The following is a 16,786-nucleotide window of genomic DNA, read 5'->3' on the forward strand; positions in this document are numbered from 1 at the left end:
GCCCGCCCGCCCCAGGTTGCCATCTTAATCTCCGCTGGAGAGCTGCTTTTGCCCTCGACGTGGAGCGCAGCCGCCGGACGGGAAAAGCTGTTCTATGCAGTGGCGTAGCGTGGGGGGTGCAGGGGGCCCGGCCGCACCGGGCGCAACATCTGGGGGTTAGGGGGCGCAAATCCACGGGTTAGGGGTGCAAATTACTTGCCTTGCCCCGGGTGCTGACAAACCCACGCTTCGCCACTGGTTCTATGGCCGGCTTTACTTCCCTGGTGCTGCAACGGCGGCGATGGTGGTTCTCTGCTGCCGGCTGGCTCGCCTTCCGCGCTTCTTTCCTCGTTTTGTTTTTGTTTTTTTGCAACCGCGCGGTAGAAATCCAACAGGTGCTGCTGCTTGCCCAAAGTTGGAAAGACGACAAGGTCCCTGCCAGAGTGGACTGGCAGACTAAATGAATGGATTGTGCAGAGATGGCAAGAATGACTGGGGAAATCAGAAACTAGAAGGATCAAAACTTCAGCAAAGAATGGGAGATATTTATACAGTATTATATTTGACAGAGCACTGTAAACACTTGAACCCTTTGGCAGGTCTTAAATAACTCTTGTGATGTTACATAGACTTTGGATATAATGGAGGACTGAAAAATTAGGAGGACTTATAGTATGTAGTTGAAAAGGTTAACTAAAGAACCCACCAAGGGCAGGAGGGAAGTCTAATGATTCAAAATAATCTTGTGTAATTTTTATTATTTGTGATTTTGAGTGTGAATGAATTGGTAAAATCAAATAAAAATCATTTCCTAAAAAAAGCAAAAGAAATTCAACAGGTGCAGCAAGCTTTGCTACCTGTGGGATTTCTGCCTTTCCGAAGGTGTAGCCCCTCGATGGTCATAATTCAGGGCCAGGGGTAGGGGATAGCTCCGAACCTCCACATGTTGCTGGACTCCAACTCCCATCAGCCCCACCCATTGTGGCCAATGGTCAGGCATGATGGGGGCTGTAGTCCAATGGCGTCCATTCCTGATACAGGAACATAGGAAGGTGCCTTGGATCTAATCAGGCTATTTATCCATCTAGGTCAGCATCCTGACTTCAAAATCTCCTCTGAAGTCTTTCCTATGAATTCTTCCTTCTGGAGATGCCAGCGATCAAACTTGGCATCTTCTGTATGGAAATCACGTGCCCTTGTCACTGAGCAATTGATATAGGATCTCCTTTCTAAGCTGAGGCAAGGGTGTAAACTTGAATAAATTATTGGGGGGGGGGAGAAAGCACTACCCCGCATAATCCATCACATGACATTGTGCATGGACACCATTTGAACGGCAATGCTCCTCAACTTTGTGGTGGGGGTGGCCTTCTCAAATATTTTAGGGGGGGACAAAGGGACTTTGGCCCCTTGGAGTTGGTTCTTATGCACTGAGGCCTACTGTGTTCACCCAAAGATGGACTTTTCTGGAAGCTCTGCTTATGCCATGTTGATAGTCAAAATGACCCCATCCTTAATTAGTAGTGGCTGTAGCACTGAACTCATACACAACTTGCTTTGATATCCACTAATTGGCCTGTTGGGATGGTACCCTTATCTGTGGGCCTGGGGAAGTTGGGCGCAGAGCCCAGAAAAGGGAAACATCGGTAATGTTTGAGGTATCGGCCACCTGTTTCCCCATGTGAAGTATATGCTGTTCTATTGGACAAAGAACGGGAGTATCTTCGTATGGATGCTAACAATCCATTATCAAAAGGGTTATCTCCTTGCTGTGGAGTTCATCCCACAGGTGCTGGTTATCAGGGGCAAGGGGAGCTGGCAGATTGCTGTTGCTGTAAGACTTTTTCTTTCTCTTTAATGAAGCACTAGAGTAGATCGCTCTGGTCTTTTATACTTCTTCCTGGGTTCTTCTGCAAAATCCGAACCCCTGTGAACTCTCCAGCTCTGCAGGTCCTAAACATGGTTCTTCTCCCACACTCAGGCCCAATATTTGGCCTCGTAGACACCATACATTTAAAACAGTATCATACAACTGTAAACAGTCGTGGCTCCCTCCGCAAAGAAACCTGAGAACTGTAGTTTGTTAAGGGTGCTGAGAGTTGTTAGTAGACCCGTTGTTGTTGTTGTTGATGATGATGATGATGATGATGATGATAAACTCCCCACAGAGCTACAATGATCAGAGTCGTTTAACAGTCAATTCCTCTTCCAAGGGAATTATGCCAAGTGTAGCTCTGGGGGGACAGGGGTCTCCTAGCAACTCTTAGCACCCTTTACATTTCCCAGGAATATTTGGGGAAGCCACAACCACTTAAAAGTGCTCTGATACCACTTTCACTGTACAGTGCAGATGGAGGCCTATATTTGAGCTCAGCCCTGAACTTTCTTCTTAATCCAGGGGTCTTCCTCAAAACGTGTGGAGTGATTTCAAAGTGTCCGCAGGCATGTGCAGAGTGGTCTTCCCTCGCAGAAGAGTGACCACAGCTAGTCTGCCCCCTCCCACATATGTGGGCTCACATTGGTTTGATGGTGGTTTGCAGACACATAATAAGCCCCGACACCTCTCCTTTAGAGATTCGCACTTATTTTTCTTCATTTACTACATTTATGTTCTACAATAAAGCTCTTCGAACAGTTTACAATAAGACATCTTTTAACAACAAGAAAGGGGAAGGAGAACAAGTCTGAAGAATGGCTTTACACAATCAGAGTGGCTCCCATTGAACTCAGTGGCATTGACTTCCAAGGAAATACATTTTGCAAATATTTAGATTAGATTGTATAAGGTGACTTATACCACAATCTCTGTCTTTGCTCTCTGTCCTCTGACTCACACAGTGCTGGGATTCCCCCCCCCCCCAGTCCAAGGGCCACATTGCTTCATGGGTAACTTTCTGGGGGCCACATGCCAGTGGAGGATGTGGCCAGATGCAAGAGTGGGCGGGGCAATGGATGTCACTCTTACTGTCGCCCAGTAGGCTACATCCAGGTGAACATAACAGTTCAAGAACACCATTCATCTCTGACATTCCCCTCCTTGATGCCATGTTAATAAACCCCAACCATCCTTTGGTAGGCAATTAAATACATTTATTTCATTGCACCATTTCCAGACACTTTTAGGGCTTTGTTTTATTTTTACTTGCTTTGCTTGCTGGTTTCATGCCTATCAAAGCTTTATATTCTTTCAGTAGTTACTATATTTCATTTTCCTTCTTGCAAACTACTTTGAGAACCAAGATGGTCGAGAAGCAGTATACAGTGTTACAAATTGCCTTCTCCTCTGTGAACTTCTCTAGTTAATTGAGAGAGCCTCCTCAACAATTTATAGTGTTTTTACTGTCTGTTGTTTTTAGAGTGTACAACTCCCACAAAATCTCATGCTAAAGTGTAGTCTAGATGTTTACTAAGCTGAAGCAACTAATGCAGTTTCCTTCAGATGTGTTGGACTGCAACTCCCATCAAGGAGTTGCCTTGAGATGAAAAAGCAGAATACCAGTATTTTAAAGGAATGCCTTTCTTCCCCCTGGTGGGAAAAGATTTGTGGGATTTTATCTCTAGGGCTGCAATCTAATGCACTCTTACTTCCAAATTGTTGCATCTGTTTTTTATTTGTAGTGTTTTGCTTTAGTGATGTATGGAAGTGAGAGCTGGACCATAAAGAAGGCTGATCGCCGAAGAATTGATGCTTTTGAATTATGGTCTGGAGGAGACTCTTGAGAGTCCCATGGACTGCAAGAAGATCAAACATATCCATTCTGAAGGAAATCAGCCCTGAGTGCTCACTGGAAGGACAGATCCTGAAGCTGAGGCTCCAATACTTTGGCCACCTCATGAGAAGAGAAGACCCTGATGTTGGGAAAGATGGAGGGCACAAGGAGAAGGGGATGACAGAGATGGTTGGACAGTGTTCTCGAAGCTACCAGCATGAGTTTGACCAAACTGCGGGAGGCAGTGGAAGACAGGAGTGCCTGGCGTGCTCTGGTCCATGGGGTCACGAAGAGTCGGACACGACTAAACAACAACAACAACAAGTGTTTTGCTTAGTGGCATTGTAATGGACCGATAGCTGCTCTGATCCCATTTAGAAAAGAACTGAAGACTGTTTAGTGTTTTAAATAAAAAATAAAATAAGGTGTTTCAGAGGGCAAATTCAAAGAGTCATTCTATGTGTCTATTAAGACTTAGCAGTAACAATGTGATTTCCAAGAGGAGGGTTAAAATGTAACTGGCATGTTATGTAGCAACCTTGGGTCTATAGGAAAAAGCCAAGTTAAAAAAGAAAGATGACACAAAGGAAGCCAAACAAATTTTGGCAAACATGTCCTTAAACATTGTGGGAGACTTTCTGCTCAGGTAGAAAAATTAACAAAATGCTTAAATGCTCCCTGCCCTCCTTCAGTTTGACAGTGTGTTGGACTGGTAACTGTGCAGTCTGATTCTGTATGATTCTGCTGAAACCATAAACTAGCTAGTCTGCATCATATATTTAAAGCACATGCCTTCCACCAAAGTATCCTAGGAACTGTAGTTTATTAAGGGTGCTGGAAATGGTAGCTCTGTGAGGGGAAATCTACAGTTCTCAGGATTATTTTTTTTGGGGGGGGGGGGTCATGTGCTTTAAATGTATGTTAGGTACACAACCCTAGTTGGGGCTGCAGTCCCATATACAAGCTTGCCTGGGAGTAATCCTCTAGGATTGTGCCACTGGGTCTGGTTTACGCAGATAGCTGGTGGAGATGGAGAATATGTGTTAGCATCCTAGGGTGTCAGAAAGAAATATATGACTTCAGACGGCAGGTGGTGGTTGGTTTTTGTTTTGTAAGGCGTAGCATATTAGGAAGTGAGGTGTGCTAGAAGCTTTCACCCTGGTTTTTCCCCCCTTAAAGAAACACTTGTACGTCATGTTTTGATTTTAAACAAAATAGTAATTTTTAAAGAGCAGCCTGACTTGCAGCCCAAGTGGTGCAATGCATTCTGGCATTTTATTTGGCTTAGAGAGAAAGAGAGATATACGTTTCAACATGAGGGAAGACCGGTTTGGGAGTTGGCTGATCCTTTGAAACATAAATGCACTTGTAAATGTTTCATTCAGCCTGAACACGAAAGTGGCCTAAATCTTGCGTTTCCCCGAGGGAATTGGAAGGGATGAATAGACTGAAAGCGCTCTCCCTCAGCCTCCACTCCGCACCTTCGTAAACATTCCTGTTCCTGGTTCGTGAAATCTTTTGTATATCCAACAACGTGATAAAGATCCTGCTTTTTCAGGTTTATCTGCTTTTTCGGGGCGGGAGAGCTGTTGTACCATTTCCTCCCCAAATTCTCACTCTGTTCCGCAGGTCCTACTCGCGCGCGTTCCGTGTGACACTCGCACAGCCCCAAATCTCGCATGCAGAGGCATTCAGAGTTTGGGTTTGTCGGTCCCGTCGCTGCAGCTTCTTTACTTCATCGCGTTCAGGGTGCGCGCGCGCGATCTTCATTCATTCATTCTCCCCAAACTTCGGCAACTTTTAAGTTCAGAGCGGGAGGGGACTTGCCGGCTTAACGTGCCTTCTCCACTGTCAAATGGAGGGAAACTGTCTGTGTTTCTTCTCTCCCCACCGCGTTAAATAGTCGCGGCGATGCTCTGTCTGCTGCAGGACGCTATTCCTCAGGGCTACTCGCTGGGGCAGTGGCGCCCATCATTCATCGTCCCTTCGGGGATTTCTCTCTGTAACAGCATTCTATGGGCCGCGCCGTCCAGCCCCACCCCGACTACAACTCCCAGGGTGCATTCCAAACGAGACCGGGCCTCGCGCTGCATGCTGGGAGCTGTAGTCTTGCCGCCGCCGCCGCGCCTTCCCTCTCGCCCCGAACGCGAAATGGACTCGTTCCTCATTCGCTCTTTCAGGCCTCCCGCGGCTCCTGCCTTCATTGCCCGGGCTGAATGCGACTCTTTATCCCTCAGGCGCACGAGCGGACCCGCGCCCCGCTCTTCACCCCTTGAGCGAGCAGCCATTTACAGCCGCCTCAGTCGCCCACCACGCCGGAGGGCAGCTTAGCTCGGGCGTCGGCCGCGGTGCCTGACGGGAGACGTAGTCCCTGCCCTCCGCCCTCCTCGCTTCACGCGGCGGGGCTCCGTCCCAGCGGAGGACTTCCCTTCCCATGGTGCGCGGCGGCGACAGAGGGCCACTTCCGGGGCGCGGCGGCCGACGGGAAGTGCGGTCCCTTCCCCTCGCGCCCTCCCTCCCGTCGCATTGCACAGCCCCCCTCGGCGGGACTCGGGCTCCCAGGCTGCCCCGCGCTCGGCGCTTGAAGGCTCCTGCGGAGGATTGTTATTGTGGCGGCCCGGCCCCCCTGGGCTCCTCTCAGTGTTTAAAGATGGCGGCGGCGGCGGCTTCGGCGGGAGGCGGCGGCAGCAGCAGCGGCGGCTCGTCCGGGGCCTCGCAGGCGCGGGGCCGCTTCCCCGGCCGGCCCGGCGGGTGCCGCGCGCGGGGCGCAGGGGCCGGCAGCCGCGCGAGGGTCTCGCTGCTGGCGCCGCGCCTGCTGGTCTGGGCCGCTCCTGGGGACGGGGAGCGGGCCGCGACGGACACCACCCTGGGGATCCTCCTGGGCCTCAGCCGGAGCTGGCGCCGCCTGCAGGGCCTGCTGGGGGACAGCAGCAGCAGCAGCGGAGGCGGCAGCAGCGGGGGCGAAGAGGAGCCGGTGAGATTCCCTGCAGCTGGCGGGGCTGGGAGGCTGCGGGCCCCGTCTTGACAAGGGGCGCGGGAGGCGCTGCGGAAGCCCACGCTCCCCGTGGGGTGGGGTCGCGCCGAGTGCACCCGCGCGATGGTGCTCAGCTGTTCAAGGGGGGGGGGGCGCAGAAGCGCTGGAGCCGTCCTCTTCTCTGGCAAGACCTGGGCTGGAACCGCATTGCTTTTTCACTCCCTGCATCGATGCATTTCTCCAACAGGAGCGCGTGTTCGTGGTTGGTTTAGTTTCTTAATTGTCGTGGGGGTGGGGAGGCTTGTTGTGGCTGATGCGAACACTGCCACAGAGCTCACCTGCAAAGTAGGGCAGGATCCCTGGAGTTTGCGCCCCTCCTCCTCTCTTTTCTCCTGCTTCCTGGGCTGGAAGCTGGCCTTAAATCCCATGCTTGTGCTTCCTGGGCTGAGCTTAGATGCTCTCCCCCCCCCCACAGGAAATGGGCTTTGGGGGGGTGTGCGTGAGGGTAGCGCTGGTGGTGGGGGTCTATCTGGCTTGTGAGGATGAGCTGGGCCTCCTTGCAGGGGAGGTAAGTTCATCTGCTGGCACATGGTGACCCTGCGCCAGCTCACTGGCAGTGTGGGATTTGAGGCTGCAGGCATGTCCAGGAGCAAGTCCTGTTGAGCACAGAAGGGGTGCTTCTGTGTCAACAGACCTGAACGATAAGGGGGTGCTTTGTTCAGCTGTCAGGATCAGCTTCTCCTTTATGCAGGCTGTGCCTCCCACTTTGGATTGCTGCATGCAACACTTTTATCAGGTAGCCATGGTGAACAGATGCTGCCCTCCTTGGGGGGAGAGACAGAGGAGGGATTGCCTTTGAGCTTCCCTGTTGTTTGCACACAGCTTCTTCTTCAATAGGTGCTTTCAAACCTAAGGCGGTTTGGGCAGAATGGCCCTGTCTCTGGCTAGGCAGGGGTGTGGTGCGATCAGACATATGGGGCTTTTGTTCCTACCTTGGTCCTTGAAAGCAGAAAACTGACAGCGCTTAGTCACCTGCTCTGCTGTCTCCTCCCTGCTCCTGTAGCATTAGACACATGGGAGAAACTAGCCTAACCACGGATGGCCTTCACCATACAGAGATTCTTCCAGCAATTTGGGAAAAAAACTTCACTCTTCGAAGGTTTCAAGCTGCATAGAGGTAAATTGTTGCTGTTCACCAGGGAACAAGGGGAATCAATATGAGGGTGATGGAAGGCTTGTGTTGGAAGAATGGAGTTTTATTGGGGTTTTCTAAGGTGGGGAGGATGGGTGTTTGGGTGACTTTCGAGTCCCCGGAGAAATATGCTAGAAAGGATTGTAAAGAAATGTCAAGAAAGGAAGCAGTTATGACTGAGCTGGGCTGCTGCTTGTCTTTCACTATTGTACACCTATCCTCAGCCGATTGCAAATGAGAGTTAAAAGTTAATCTCCTGAAATCTTGCTGCAGTGCAACATGGGACACAAACATTTAGCAGAGTCTGAGAGTGAAACTGAGGTAAGGGACAAGTTATCGGCTGACTGACTAGCCGGTATCTGGGCTTTATTTAAGAAACTATTAGGTTTTGTTCTTCTCTTAGTAGTTAACTGAATTTCAGATGCTGGTTTTCTCTTGAAGGATTTCAGTTTCTGCTTTGGAAGATTTGCATCCTACAGGTCTGACTACCTCTGCCACCAATGGGAAAAGCCTAGCTTCCAGAATTCAGTGTCTTTGGCCTGGATGAAGTTGCCAATGACTACCTGTTGTTTCGTAACTGTGAAAGTGATGCCATTTATGTATATTGCTAGCACAGGGGGTTGTGCCTTCAAGAAAAACACTGGCATTGCAATGGGGTGATTTTTTTCTGTGCTCCCAGGCCTGTATCCATACTCGTTTATGTTGTGTGTCCTGGGACAGCTGTTTAGGTGTGCCTCATTTCAGGTACAGTACAAACAAATTGCCAGTGCTTGGTCTCAGAGTCTGTGCAGTCTTTGATTTATGGAATAGCGTAAGAAAGCAGGAAGACTCATTTGTGGTAGTTGCAAGTTGCTTCTATGCCCTCAGCTGGTAAATCTGTTGGGTGGTGGTAGGGAGCTTGATCAAATCTCTATATTAAAACACAATGCAAATATATTTCCACATAGAGAACTTGGGTATTTGGCAGCGGGGGTGGGGGCGGTTTCAAGCCTTGCCTATTCCCTGGCATGTGAGTCTTGTACATGATCGGACTCTTTTTTTTGGTGTATGAAGAAGCATTCTGTCATGTGAACCTATGAAGTGTCCATTGTAGATGGAAGTGTATTTACAGTGTGATCACATCTTACTTCAGGATTTGGTTCCAAGGGTTCTGTGTATACATAAAAATTACACATACCCAAACCCTTGCGGCTACTGGGTGATGGGAAAAGAGAAATAACTCTCCTCGCCCCAGTACTCCCATAGCTCGCACACCAAACAGGCCTTGCCTCGCAAGCAAGGCAGAGGTCTTAAAAGCTATTTTTTCACACTGGGTTACCCCCAGAGGATCCAGTTCGAAAGAGCTTTTAACTTTCCACCTTGCTTGGATTTAACTTGCGCGATTTCAGCTATCTATCTTCAACCATGTATGGTTGAAATTGTGCAAGTAATATGCGATTGTACTGTGCTTATCTACTCAGTTTATATTCTGTCCTTCCAAAGGAGACCACCACCTTTGTTTTGTAAGCATCTCGTCTGACTAGACCTTTGCAGATTGTCTCCTTTCTGTTGTTGTTCAAGGGACAGCCCAGGATGGGTATTTTTAGATGGCAGATTTTGGTCCCCTAGTAAATTTAAAAAGTATGCAGGTGCCTAGCAGTTAGTTTTCCAGAAGATGCAAAAGGGACCAGTTTTGAAAGCGCCCTAAGCTAAGAGGTTTGAGAACTATTTGGCACAAATTGGGCTTCTTAGGGTGAGATGGCCTATTTTCTAGGAAGACTTGGAATGTTTGTAGGAGAAAGGAAGAGGGCTACTCAAGGTAAGAAAGCTTCTGCTTGACCTGTCCATAGCACTAGAAACTTGGTGGAAAGCACACAAGGACAACTAGTGACCAGAGATGCATGCTTTGACACCTTGATAGATTTTGACTGGGTGGGCAGAATATACTGGAAGGCCATCACCTTGGCAGGGAGTGACTTCAGCCTGTGGAAAGAGGGCTTGGTGAAATCACTTGGGTAATCAGCTTCCCTTGTGATTAACTCCATCTCTTGCTAGTGGCTGTTGCTGTCTTTGGTCAACATGGGGAACCTGGAGCACTCCAGATGTTGCTGCATTTGCACCTCTGTCAACCACAGCCAGCATGCCCAATGGCTAGGTTATGATGGAAGTTGTAGCACAGCAACCTGTGGAGGGCCACAGGTTGCCACCCCTGACATAGGCACTGGAAACTGATATGTGGTTCTCAGCACTTGTTGGGCTACACAGTTTGGGTTCATCCACAGAAAAAGCATTGATGACATTTTAAGGTTTCCTTGGTAAGTGGTTTCTGACAACCACAGATTGTCTTGTAAAGCATGCAGCCACAAAGGGAGTGTTGGATGCATCCTAGAGTACAGTTCCAGTCAACATGTCTTGGTTGTGCACTCGGTTCATTTAGGGCAGGGGTGGGGAACCTTAGGCCCAGGAGTCAAATGTGACCCTCCAGGCCTTTCTGGCTCTTGAGACTGTCCCCAGGGTGCACACCCCCACTGGCTCTGCCTGGCACCCTCCTTGAGTGTGATGTTTCTTGTTTTTTTGCAAATTTGGACTATGTCCCTGAACACAAGACGCTTGCTTGCCTGGGTGGAGAATAGAGAGGGAAGTGTGAGTGTAAAGAAACAAGCATACTGTACAAAGGGGCAAATGTGTATTCATTGTTCTGCCCACTTTTGCCTCTGGCATTGCCCCCCCCCCCCCGGCAGGTTGTCTAGAAGAGAATGTAGGCCTCTGGCTAAAAAAAAATGGTTCCCCACCTCAGATTTAGAGCAACAGGCACCTTGTGTTAATGCAGTGTGCCATAGAATGCACCCCAGAATCCTCTGCAATGTGCAGGGGATCCTGAGCAGACAAATTACTGTAAAAAGAAACTTTGGAAGCTTATGGCAATAAGAATTGGTCACAATATTTAGCGTACAGTGGAACCGCAGTTTTCGAACTTAATCTGTTACCGAAGACCGTTCGGCTTCTGAAAAGTTCGAAAACCAAGGATCAATGGGCTGGCTCCAAAGTCAATGGAAAGAGATGAAAAACGTGCCTTGGAAGCCATTCAGCTTCTGAAAATCATTCAAAAACAGAAGCATTCAGTTCCGGGTTGTTGGCGTTCGGGTTCCGAATTGTTTGGCTTCCGAAGCGTTTGATAACTGAGGTTCCACTGTACAGGGGACTTGCATGCTTCCTGATGACAAAGGAGATGTGAACTGGGAATAACAGCTGAGGTCGCTTTTAAAACACCCTCTAATTTACAGGCAGTGCAGAGAAGAGCAGATCCCTCCATCGTGTCTACAGCTGGGCATAAAATCACCGGCTTCTCCTGCAAGTTTAGGTAATCCCTATCATATGAGTACTAAGAATTCCACCTTCACCCAAGGGGGAAAAACACCCAACCAAATACTAACCATAAAAGAACTGGTGGTGTGTGTACCCACATATTTCTCCCTTGTTGAGTATGGAAGCGCAGTTATTTTCTGTTTCTTTGGTTGGTTAAATAGCTAATATCTCAGCACTTTCAAGGAGAAAACACCACTAGTGGTAACTGAGCCCCTACATTTCTTTATGCAGGCTACCCCTTTGCCATGGTTGAAATGTAATCATCTTTGTATCTCTGGTTCATGCAACAGCTATTGCACGATCCCTGGCCAGAACCAGTTGTGTTTTGCATTTCCACAAGATGGCTGTACACGTTCTTACAGACGATCTGGCTGCAGGTGTTTTTCAAACCTGTTCCATCGGGTTGCCCTTGGAACAGAGTTTGGGTCACAGCCGTGCATGTGTCTACTGCAGGCCTTCCCCAACATGGTGGTTTTCCTTCCAGATATTTTGGACTGAAAAATTCTATCTCCCCTGAGTGTGGGCCAAACTGGCTGGAGTTGACAGGAACTGTAGTCCACAGTATCAGTAGGGCACCAGGCTGTGGAAAGCTGATGTGCAGATAACAGCTACTCTGGTGCTTTTCAGTAGTGGCTCCCCATTTGTGGAATGCTCTCCCCAGGGAGACCCGCCTGGCACATCACTAGATACCAGGGTATCTAGGTAGGTAACAACATTCCATTTTAACCAGGCTTTCAGTTTTTAACTTATCTATGACCACCTGGAGTGGAAGGGATGTTTTTAATGTATCTCCCCCCCCCCCTTTGGTTTTGATGTATGTACTGAGGGAAGGGGTTGTTAGTCACTTTGAGTTGTTGTGGAATAATAATAATAATAATAGCGTTCCAGTAAGCTGTTAACGATGTTTGGTATACCAGTCCATAATGTGACCAGTGCCAGAAATGGCCATGTGAGGTTGAATGGCATTCTTCCTCGCAGCCAGGTAAGAGCTAGCTCCAGTTACTGCTGCTTTGATAACCATCGTAACAGACACATGGGAATTGTCAGGAAACACTTTCCCTGCTTGCTATTGTGTTGGAATAAAATATTCCTTAAAAAACACACACACCTGGGAAGCCCTTCAGTAACCTTTACCAAAAGTGTAATACTGGCACACCTAGACAGGGCCCTTGTTTGCCTCTGTTTCATCAATTCCCGTTTCCTCCACTTTCTGTGTCTGCAATGGACAATTACCCACAACAGGTCAGGGAGGGCATGGGTGGATTAAGACACTCTAGAGCAGGGGTAGACAACCCAAGGCCCATGGGCCACAAGCGGTCCACGGGGGTTGTTTAACTGGCGTACGAGCTGCTCCTGAACCAAGCCGCCCACTCAGTGAGTCCCCGCGTGCTGCACTAACCCAGCGTGGCGCAGTGACTCACTTCCGCAGTGCCAGAAATCGCGTCTGCGCATGCACAGACACTGGAAATCGCATCTGTGCAAGCACTGGAAAGTGCTTCTGTGCAGACGCCGGAAATCACATCTGCACAGATGCAGACGCCGGAAATCGTGGGCGCACACGCAGTCAGGAATGAAGGGCTCTCCACTGAAGTGAACCGGCCCAGGCAAGGTAAACCTTGCCGACCCTTCTCTAGAGATCAGTAGTTGGCTTGAGACATATTTGTTGATTTTTTTTTTTCCAGAATCACAAATTGGTGATAGAGAGGGAAAAATACACCCTAGGATTGCTCCTCAAAATATAAGGATGGTTGGTTCATCGTCTTGCTGTTCTTGAGTCCGGGTTCAAGCGTTCAGCAGGAGGTGTTATGCAGTGTGTCTCAGCTTGAGCATGTATATGAGCGATAGCCTATATGGAAGCATCTTTGCATAATCTCCCTATTGTTCCATCAGGGAAGGAGTTTTGACAGGCTGCCTGCCCTTGGAGTGCCAGTTGCATGCGTGCAAGAAGATTTCGACACTGCATTTAAGTGTTCAATATCCCTGTGCCTTCTGTGACAGCAGAGCCTTGTGAACCCAGTCCTGCGTGTCCTCTGTGATCTGTGAACAATGTGACCTTCACATCATGAACTATGGAGTTAGCTGTTTCCCCCCAGTAAAGCTGTCCACTCGTTCAAATAAATGTTGGCTGATTAATCGGATGAGTTTTGGTTGGTTAATGGATTAAGATCCATCCCAGGGTACATGTCTGATGGGGGTACATGGCCACACAGCCACCTTGCTGGACGACGGCCAGGGAACCCCACGAACATTGCTTTGAGTTCCACGAAGGAAGGAAGGCAGGCAGGCAAGATACAGGTGTGCTAAAATAAAATTTTAAAAATCTGCAGAAACTGGCATGCAAGAGGCCAAGCAATTGTTTGTAACAATAAGCAGATTTCTTCTGTTTCTAGATGATGTGCGGGCATACGTTGCATCAGGTGTTCCAAAATGCATTTTTCTTTCTCCCACTGGGAAGAATCTCATGGCACCTTGAAGCCTGGAACATTTATTATGGCATATGGTTTTGTGGACTAGCGTCCTCTTCACCAGATGCCTGAAATATAATTGGGATTATGTGTTTTTTAAAGTCCCAGCCACACCATACATTTAAAGCACATTTATGCCACTTTTAACAATTCTAGGAATCCTGGGAATTGTCGTTTGCCCCCCAGCTTACTAGTGCCAGGTGCTCTGCATTATTGCCAACCTTGTCTTGTTAATGGCCACTCACTTAGGTTTTTTCATAATTTCTCTGTCTATTATTTATGGATTTTGTTTCCTTCTGGCTTCACTGCTCAAAAAATGTACATACATCTCTACCAGTTATTAAAAAAAATGCTTCATACATCTGACAAAGTGGATTCTAGTCCATGAAGGGTTATGTCTACCTTAGATTAGTCTAAGGTACTATAGTGCTCTTTGCTGTGTTTGCTGCCCTTCTGGGACAGCCCTATTGTGATGGCCATCTGCAATTTTTATGAACACTTGTGTTAAAGTAATATTAAAGCGATTGTTCAGTTCCATTTCCAAAGTTTTAATCAAACGTTGCAGCCCTAGTGTTTTATATTGATAAATGACACTTGTAGGGGGGATGCCTATTAGGATGTGTGGGGTTTCTTGTCTGGAAGGAGGGCTTGCCAACCTGCCTGTGGGTGCTTGGCCACCCAGGTCTGCAGGTGCCCTTATTGGGAGGATAGGGAACCTTGGGGCCGATGTGTCCCCTACAGCCTTCTCTGTGTGACCTTCAAGAGTCTCACTAGGCCACACCTTTCAGTCCTCCCTCATTCCTTCCTAAAGTGCCTAATGGCGGATCTTGCCTGCCTGGGTGGAGGGAGCTATAGGTGCATAGACAGCACTAGCTTTCATGTGTCTGGAACGTAGCCTACTGTCACATCCATTAACATGCCTATTTTGGTTGCTGCTCCCACCCACCCACCCACCCCTAGCATGCTGTCCCAGAAGATTGTCCATTAGCAAATGACTCCCTTACCTACTACCTTCCTGTAGGATTTAATGGCAACCACTCGCTTACATAGGAGAAAGCCAAGAGGTGCCCTTGGGGACACCTTTGTGGAGGGGCCTTGGTCTGATACCTGCCCCTGCTCCCCCCTCCCATCACTGAGGCTTTCTTCTGTATCATACTAGAGGATTACCAGGACCCAAACCTTGGTATTTTCTAGCTATATATTGAGAGGGAGAAAACGCAGTTCTCGAGAGAGGAAAGGCACCTCCCTATTTCTTTCTCCCCCACCCCCAAATTCTCCAGGATACTTGCTGTAAGCTGTCAGGCCTTTGGCAGGTCAGTTGTCTTCCCTCTCCACATCCTCAGTTTGTTATCAACAGACGCATGAACATTCCGCATATCAAGCTTCTCTCAGCCCTGGACTTCCTGGATAGACTTGCACAAGCTCTAGTCCATCTTAGTTATGTGTAGGGTATACTGGTGTTGATGCTGGAGTGGGGCAGGTCTAAAAGCAGAAGACGTCACCCGCAAGTGCCTATTTGCATGCAGAGACTCTGCATGATTGGGAAGCCTAGTTGCATGGAGCCCTTCTCTGTGAGTTGGTGTCTGCACACAGCATGTTGTTGCAGAAGGACAACTCAGCCCGGGGTGAGGGGAGACCTGCTGTGTGCATGAGTAACACCTGAAGAGGGTGTTTCTGGCTGAATTCTGGTTCCTTAGACCAGGGCTTGGAAGCTTACACCCAGGGGCCAAATGTGGCCCTCGAGCTTGCCCTCTGAACTCTCCCCAGACCACAATCCTCACTGGCCATGCTGTGCCCCCCCAAGTGCTTTTGCCTGGTTAGAATGTTGTTGCAGTGCCCATTTTGCCTCTGGTTCCACCCACCATTTATATTTCTTCCTTAAATGGTGGCCCTTAGGCTGAAAAAGTCTCCCCATCTCTGCTTTAGGTGTGTGTGTGTGTGTGTGTGTGTGTGTGTGTGTAGAGCAGTGTTTCCCAAACTTAGGTCTCCAACTGTTTTTGAACTATAGTTCCCATGATCCCTGGCCACTGGTCCTGCTAGCTAGGGATGATGGGAGTTGTAGTCCAAAAACAGCTGGAGAACCAAGTTTGGGAAACACTGATGTAGAGGCTCAACTGCCATAATGATCCTCTTAAGCTCACAGGCTCATGTTAGGTGGTTTGGGTTCTTTTCTTTTCCTTCACCTAAAATGTCGTTTTGATCACAAACTAGCGTCTTCCTTTATCTGTGGTTTTCCCCAAGTATGTGGACGCTGATGCCTTTTTTGTTGGTAGCCCTGTTTCTTTCCTAAACTGATAGACTTTCAGCCACCTGATTTTACTATGAGATTGAGAGAACAATGAGGCTACCTGAAAGCCCACCAGGTTTGGGGCGGAGGAGAGGGTGGCAAGTTCCAGTTCTTGTCCTGCCAACCCTGTTCGCTACCTCCAGTTCCCAGAAGTTGAAACCACCACTTGCTCCTATTGCTGCAGTTTGCACAAAAAACAAGGCATGCACTTGCAGACTAAAGCAAAACAAAGTGTTTGGTTCTTGCCCGCCCCGCTCCCCATTGCTGCAGTAGCAGTGCCAACACTGAAGTATGTACGGATGTGGAACTGGGAGCACCCTTTCTATCTCATCGCAACCCTGATTTTATTTTTCTGGTGATGGACGTTAAAATATATTGTTTTCCTTCTTCCTGCAGCCCAGAAGTGAGACTAGTCTGAGCTGTATGGATGAAGGGAAAGTTTTGCCCCCACTGTAATTCATTTCCCACAGGAATGGATAGCTGCCATTCATTTCCATGACATAAAGTATAGGGGTGAACTGGTACTACACCTGCCCTGCTGATCTCTCAATTAAGAAGCAAGTTTGCATCTAACTGCATAGTCCTATCCTAGTTTCTTGGCCAGATCACACCAGGTGCTATCACTGACATTTGTAAGCTGCTCTGGGGCCCTCTTTCTGACTGAAGAATGGGGTAAAATAACAGTTACCCACCTGCCCTGCTGCCTTAGCTGAACACAGGTTTGGTCTCACCTGTCGGCTCAAACATACTGAGAATTTTGGAATGGAACCCAGAGTTCTGTCTCACACCATTCATTGCACTGAACAGAGAGCAACAGTTAGAAAATGAAGAACT

At 48.4% G+C, this 16,786-nt stretch overlaps 1 protein-coding gene across 2 annotated transcripts in view; it reads left to right on the plus strand.

Annotated features, from left to right (window-relative positions):
- Nucleotides 1-6,196: 6,196 nt before the first annotated feature.
- Nucleotides 6,197-16,786, plus strand: part of KMT2B (lysine methyltransferase 2B) — a 61,888-nt gene continuing 51,298 nt past the window's right edge. Inside the window, exon 1 of one of the 2 annotated variants that reach the window (XM_083750591.1) lies at nucleotides 6,197-6,663. In XM_083750591.1, coding sequence (XP_083606717.1) covers nucleotides 6,340-6,663 — 324 coding nt within the window. In that variant the 5' untranslated portion in view covers nucleotides 6,197-6,339. The remainder of the gene's footprint in view (nucleotides 6,664-16,786) is intronic. The other variant, XM_083750592.1, reaches the window with a different exon arrangement.

The sequence above is a fragment of the Podarcis gaigeae genome (assembly GCF_964106915.1).
Source record: "Podarcis gaigeae genome assembly, chromosome: 8".
Taxonomy (NCBI): domain Eukaryota; kingdom Metazoa; phylum Chordata; class Lepidosauria; order Squamata; family Lacertidae; genus Podarcis; species Podarcis gaigeae.